General features: G+C 45.3%; 1 protein-coding gene across 1 annotated transcript in view; it reads left to right on the top strand.

Moving 5' to 3' along the window:
• The window catches only part of Wbp2nl (WBP2 N-terminal like), a 15,238-nt gene extending 10,243 nt beyond the window's left edge, over positions 1–4,995 (top strand). Inside the window, exon 6 of the mRNA XM_021217398.1 lies at positions 4,182–4,995. Coding sequence (XP_021073057.1) covers positions 4,182–4,738 — 557 coding nt within the window. The 3' untranslated portion in view covers positions 4,739–4,995. The remainder of the gene's footprint in view (positions 1–4,181) is intronic.
• The last annotated feature ends 2,504 nt before the right edge of the window (positions 4,996–7,499 follow it).

A 7,499-nucleotide genomic window follows, 5' to 3' on the forward strand; every position in this document is an offset into this window, starting at 1 on the left:
AGGAGGAGGAGGAGGAGGAAGAGGAGGAGGAGGAGGAGGAGGAGGAGAAAGAGAGAGACTCTGTTTCAAATAATAATAATAATACTTTGTTTTTTAAAGAAAAAGCTTTTAATGTCTGACCCAAACGGCACTTTTGGGTATAAAAAAAGAAATGTTGCTTCTTTCCCAGGGTTCCCATCTCTCTGTGTTAGATTTCTACCACTGAGATAATTATTAAAAGAAAAGGTTTTCTTATTGTTTTGAGATGGGTCTTGTGTAGCTCAGGCTGATCTCCACCTTACTGTGTTGTTGTTAGAAGTCCTTGAACTTCTGATCCCCCTGCCTCTACCTCTCAAGTGCTGGGATTACAGGTGTCCAGTACCATACCTAGTTTTGTTTTTTATTTTTAAAATTTTATTTATTTATTACATGTAAGTACACTGTAGCTGTCTTCAGACACTCCAGAAGAGGGAGTCAGATCTCGTTACGTATGGTTGTGAGCCACCATGTAGTTGCTGGGATTTGAACTCAGGACCTTTGGAATAGCAGTCGGGTGCTCTTACCCACTGAGCCATCTCACCAGCCCTGCATACCTAGTTTTAAGGACAAGGTCTCCCACTGTGGGTTAGTCTGGTCTGGAATTTATTCTGTAAGCCACGTTGGCCTTGAACTGTGGTAGCCCTTGCCTCAGCCTCACCTGGTGCTAGGGTTATGAGTGTGAGCTTGTTGCTGTTTGTTTGTTTTGTTGTTGTTTTGCTTTTTCTGTGCTTGCTGTAGCATTCATGTGGAGGTCAGAGGTCGGCCTGTGGGAGTCAGCTCTCTCCTTCCAGTGTGTGGCTCCCAGGGATTGAACATGGGTTGTAAGGCTTGGTGGTACAGACCTTTATCTACTGAGCCATCTTGCTGACCCTTTGTTTTAGTGGTTGGATTTCTGTTGTTGCTGTTGTTTTCTTTCTAAGACAGGCTCTCACCATATAGCCCAGGCTGACCTGGAACTTATTATATAGACCAAGGTGGCTTCAAATGTAAAGATTTGCCTGCCTATGCCTCCAGATTAAAGATGTGTGCCACAGCTCCCAGTTGTTTTTGCCCTTGAGTTAAGCATCTATCTGAACCTCACCTAGTATTGAGATTATAGGGATACAAAGCCACGCCTGGATGTCTGTGGCTTTTTATTGAATGCAAATCACGATGTATTAAGATTGTGGGTTTTTAGTGTGAGGTTTTGCTCTAATCTGGGTAGGTATGAGACTCCTCAGTCCTGCTCTGGTTGTAGGTGCCAGGGGCTTTAGTTTCTTCTTGTTCCTTTCCCCTCTGTTGTCTTTGCCATTTCATAGTAAATACAGCATGCATCCATATCTTCCCCACTTGTACCCATTGTTACACGGAAGCCCAGTTTCTGTCCTTTATATTCACTGTCTCACTGTGGTAGCTTGCTTTGGGGTCTTAAGTCATTGATGGATTTTCAGATCATCGCTCTCTTTTTTAATTGTTATAGGGGGATGGAAGTGATGGTTTCCAAGCTCTCCCCCCCCCCAGCCCCAGCCCCCAGGGTTTCTCTGTGTAGCCCTGGCTGTCCAGTACTTGTTCTGTAGACCAGGCTGGCCTCGAACTCAGAGATCTGCCTGCCTCTGCCTCCCAAGTGCTGGGATTCAAGGTGGGCAACACTACCAGCTGGCTGGTTTCAGGCTCTTAACCTGTTCTAGCTCAGACACTAGACATGTGAGACTATTTTGATTTTATGTCCTCTGTTCATCTGGCTTGTTGACTTAAAAGGTAAGTGTGTGTCCTGACCGTGAGCATCGGGCATCAGTCTGTTTTTTAAAAAAATGTTTTTATTATTTGTCTTAGTGAGAGTTTCCATTGTCGTAAAGAGAAACCATGACTGAGGCGACTCTTATAAGGACAACATGTAATTGGGGCTGGCTTACAAGTTCAGAGGTTCAGTCCATTATCATTGGTGGGTGTATGGCAGCATCCAGGCAGGCGTGGAGCAGGAGGAGCTGAGACTTCTACATCTTTTTTGAAGGCAAACAGAAGACTGTCTAGGATGAGTGTCTCAAAGCCCACCCCCACAGTGACACACTTCCTCTCACAAGGCCACACCTCACACTTTGTGTAACTCCCTGTGCCAAGCATATTTAAACCACCACATTATTTTAAATTATAATGTAATTATGTCAGTTCTCTCTTCAAATCCTCCCATTCCTTCTCTTTCTCTGTCTTTCTCTCTCTTACACACACACACACACACACACACACACACACACACACACTGCTTTATTTCAAACTCATGGCCTCCTTTTCTTTAGTTGTAGTTGCCTGTGTATATATTCATAAATATATAAATAAAATCTGCTCAGTGTATATAATATCACTTATATGTAACTGTTCTCAGGGCTGACTGTCTGGTATTAGATAACCAATTTGTGTGGCCTTTTCTGGGGAAGACTGTCTCTCCCACTCTCAGTATTCCTTTGATGCCTGTGGTTTTTTGCCTTGGGTTGAGGCTGTCCCTCTTGCAGAGTACCATGTCTATTGGTGTCTTCTTCCTTCAAGTCATGTTTAAGCAGCCATGCTGGTAAGACTTCATGAGTTAGCTTCTCTGACATTTTTAGGAGACAATACTGGAGGAGAAAGTTAGTCATCAGTATCACCCTGCTACACACCCTGTGATCTACAACACCAATCTACCTACAAGATATATGAATACAGCAGTGCTATAGATCTTATGGAAGTAACCAGACAAGTTCTATTGGACTTAAGGCCCACTGCATTAAGAAGTCCATACCTGACATTGCTAAAGCGACCAAGAACCGGAGACTAGATAGATCAGGAGCCCAAGGGAAGAACTAATACTTTTATTCTACTAAAGGAACGCAGCAATAAAACATTTCCAGTGACATACGATAAACCCACTGATTGGTGTGTCAATCAGTTCTCGTCAGAAAAGTTTCTTGTGACAGGTGATGGTAACTAACACAGGGACCCACAACTAGACAAATGCAGAGAGAGAGAGAGAGAGAGAGAGACAGAGACAGAGACAGAGAGACAGAGAGAGAGACAGAGAGAGAGACAGAGAGACAGAGAGAGACACTCAGAGCACTCAGTCCAAAATGGGATATTTTCATCAATCTCATCTTTCTTTTCCATTGGCATGAAAGCACACCATGATCAAGGCAAGTTATCAAAGCATGTATTTGAAGGCTTGCTTACTTATAGCTCCAAAGAGTGAGTCTATGATTGTCATGGTGAGGAACATGGTGGCAGGCAGGTGGGCGGGCATGGCGCTGGAACAGTCACCGAGCTTTTATATCTTATAAAGAAAGCAGACAAAGCGAAGCCCGGGCTTGATATAGGCCTGGGAAACCTCAAAGCCACCCCAGTGAACACCTCTGTCAACAAGGCCACACCTCCTAACCCTTCCTCAACAGTTCACCACCTCAAATACTCAGATACATGAGCATACCGGTACCATTCTCATTCAAACCACACACAAACAAACCCCTTCCCTAAAGGCCCAGGGGTCTGCGCAGAGAGCAGAAAGATTCTAAGAGCCAGAGGTGATGGAGGACTCCAAGGAAACAGTGTATTCTAGACACCACAGGACTGATGTATACAAAGATACAAGACCTTCACAAGTTCAAAACAGACAAAAATCCCCTGATCTAGGAGGGCAAGTGGACACAAAGTAGCTATTTGTAACTGATAACCTTCTGGGGAAAGGGAAAATTCGTTTCTCCAATGGAGTGTCACTGGGTGTATCAACCACACTCCAGGGGTTAAGTGACTGCCATGTAGGAACTGGTGATTGACCCTGAGTAGTCTGAGAGCAGCCATTGTTTTTAACTACTGAGCCATGTCTCCAGAGCCACCCCTCCTCTAAAATGACCTTGTCCATTCTAGTTTACAAGTTATCTCCTCATCGAGGGTGTTTCTCTTCTCATAACTACAACAAACGTTGCCAAATAAACTATGTATCTGCACAACTCTAATGACCAATGTAAGGGGAAGGCTATTTCCAGTGAATTCAGATCACCTCACCATAGGAAACACCATCTTCCCCTGGTAATGGCTAAAGATCAAGTTTTTAGCATGACTCAATTCTCATGTGTGTTTTTCTTGACCTTATTTTTTTGTATTCTTCAGTTATCCTTTGTTCACAGGGTAACAATTTTTTTCCTTCTTTTTGCCATTCTCAGTTGCCTGTGGAGCCCCACCTGCGGGATATGGAGTCCCACCTGCTGGATATGGAGTCCCATCTGCGGGGTACGGAGCCCCACCTGCGGGGTACGGAGCCCCACCTGTGGGTTACATAGCCCCACCTCCCAGATATGATGTCCTGCCTCCTGGATACGGAGCTGTGAGATATGGATCCCCTCCTCCTCTATACGTAGCTACCCCTATGGGCTATGGAGTTCCACCCCCTGGGTATGGACCTCCACCTGTGAGATACGGATCCCCACCTCCTGGATATGAAGCCCCCACTATGGAGTATGGAGCCCAACCTCCCAGATACGGAACTACGCCTATGGGACCCGGTTCCCCACCTCCCGGATATGAAGCCCCGCCTATGGGGTATGGAACTCCTACTTCAGGACGTGAGTCCGTACGTCCTGGATCCACAGCACAGGAAGCTCCACCTGCTAGGTCTGAAGCAGGCCACCCCACGTCTGTGGCAGTCCAGAATCCTGAATTTCAGGCATCTTTTCCCTCTACCTCGTCCTCACAAGTCCACTCTCCCCCTTCTAAGATGTAAACCTGAAGTTTCACCAAGCATAACCGCACCCTAGTGTTGAAGTCAAGATAACCTGGGGCACTTAGGTATCTGATTTGTCTCCCTCCTCGGGAGTTTAGTCACACGGTGGAACCAAGTCTTATCTCCATGCCTTGATTGTAGAAGCAGTGTCGAGTCTTGGTTAGCTGGATAAAGAAGGAACAGCGCCAGAGGGTTAAATCCCCTAATTTCTTGCTTGACATAGGATGCATTTAAAGCATGCCTTGATGTGAGTTTGCAAAAAGCCTCCTGCCTTTATTCTCATCTGTGTTCAAAGCTGCTATACTACTCTACTTGGTAGTTACAAAGATCTGTTAAAATGTCATGTTGAGAGCTGGGCCTGATGGTCCAGGCCTGGAACCCCAGCAGCCAGAGAGAGGCACAAGCTCAAGGCTCGCCTGCACTGTAGAGGCCAAGTCAGCTAAGTGAGATCCTGTCTCAAAAACTATGAAAGGGGGCCAGGGACAGAGCTCAGCTGTGTGCTTGCCTCCTATGCTGAGGGTTGTAGATTTAATCCCCACTGATTAATTAAAAATTCAGGTGCCAGGCGTGAGTGCACACACCTGGAAACCCACAGCACTTGAGAGGCGGAGGCAGGAGGCTCAGAAGTTCAAGGTCATCTTTGGCTATGTTGGGAGTTAACTGTCAGCCTGGGCAACCTTAGAACCTGTCTTGAAAGGAAAAGCCAAACTGCATCACATTGAACACAGCCGTTTGATACAGTGTTCTTTACATTAAAGACTAGGACAACCTTAATTTCCAGTGAGAGACGATCTTATAGATTACAGCGTATACATACAATAAATATGCAGTTGTGGGAAGTGTAGAGAAGGCAGCCTCTGAAAAGACAAAGCAGTAAGGGGTTAAAAAGAAATCCAGGTACTAGGATAGTAGTCATTTCCAGCGTGTGCATTACCAGTCTGTGGTCAGAATATGCGAAGAGCTGCAAAAGAGAAGTGGGGTCAGTGAGATGCTCCATTGCACACGTGCGTGCAAGAGGCCTGATGTTGATCACCAGCACTTAAAAGAAGCCAGACCTGGCTGCACACACCTGTAATTCCTGTTCTGTGGGTGGGAATCAGTGATTCCTACTAGCTCGTCAGCCCAAATCAGTGGGCCCTAGCTCGGAGACCTAGTTTCAGATAGAGTGGAGATCAACTGAGGAATGCACCCCGACCTTGATCTCTGACCTCTCCAAGCCCATGCACACACAGGCATGCACACTTACATTTACACACCTACGCACGCATAGACATTTGTAGCGTTAAAAAGGAAAGAAATGTCCATGTGAGAAAATATATGCATTACTCATTAACTACGGAGGCAGTAACGTTCATGACACAGTACTTAAAGGGATGCTAACTCCAATAGTGCTGGGGAACTTTGACATTTCCAGATACTGAGTGGCTTTGCTCCTGAACTGCTGAGGATTGAGCCTAGGGCGGTACACACACCGGCCACACGTTACCACCGAGCTGTCTTCTCCACTCCTATTAAAATCTTTGCTGTAGCAGTTTCAAATCTCAGCGTGCCCCCGCACTGAGGGATACTGGCACGTGCCCACAGAGATGCATATGGAAAGGGTCTGTTGTGTTCCTTGTTTCCAGTAGCACAAAAATAGAAATAACTTACACGGTGGTTTCTCCTGTCAACTTGGCCGGCTTGAGGAACACTTGGGCATAGTGGGACACTCCTCTGGGTGTGCCTGTGAGGCTGTTTCTAGAGGTTTAAGTGAAAAATCACTCCGAATGCATCTAGGCAACACTGTCCCATGTGCTGGGGCCCTGTGTGGAATAAAAAGGGAATCAAGGGGAAAGGGTAGGTGGGCGGTCTTACCCCTTTCTCTGCTTCCCAAACAGTGCTGTGGACCCAGACTCTCCTACCACATGTCTCCCACATAAGGATGGGCTGTGAGCCCCAAACTTTCTCCCGGAAGTTGCCTTTTGTAGATTATTTGGTCACAGTAGTGACACAAATAATTAAAATGCATGCCCATTGATATGAAACATAGAAACTGGTACACCCATTCTGCCTATGCCAGCTATTCCCAAGACTTATTAGATGAGAAAAACATGTGGGAGGTGTGTCATATAGTCTCCACCCCATCAGAACAAAACCCTTCTATAGCGTATTTGTAGCAAATATATATCTTCAACTGTGAACAGTGGTACACACCTGCAGTCCCAACATTCGGTGACTGAGGTAGAATCACAAATTCAAGGTCTGCATGGGTTACACCGAAACTTTATCTTAAGAAAACAAATGTATTTACATGTAATAAATATTTTGTAACATGCCATGCATAGTCAATAATTTCACATGATTCCATACAATTTCAACTAAAATTCATATAAGGAGGGTATGGAAGTAGCTCATAGAAGTAGCTATTCGTCAAATTTTAAGGTTTTGGTTTGTGTGTGTGTGTGTGTGTGTGTGTGTATGAATGTATGAGTGTATGTGTGTGTGTGTGTATATATATATATATATATATATGAATGTATATGTATGTATGTATGTATGTGTGTGTGTGTGTGTGTAGACTTGGTGTCTCTGGACTCTAGAGGCAAAAGATCAGATCACCTGAAACTGGAATTACAGGTTCATTCTTTGTATGCCTTGATTCTTTTTTTTTGGGGGGGGGGGGTTTGAGACAGGGTTTCTCTGTATAGCCCTGGCTGTCCTGGAACTCACTCTGTAGACCAGGCTGACCTCAAACTCAGAAATTCGCCTGCCTCTGCCTCCC

The sequence above is a fragment of the Mus pahari genome, chromosome 17, assembly GCF_900095145.1.
Source record: "Mus pahari chromosome 17, PAHARI_EIJ_v1.1, whole genome shotgun sequence".
NCBI classification, from domain to species: domain Eukaryota; kingdom Metazoa; phylum Chordata; class Mammalia; order Rodentia; family Muridae; genus Mus; species Mus pahari.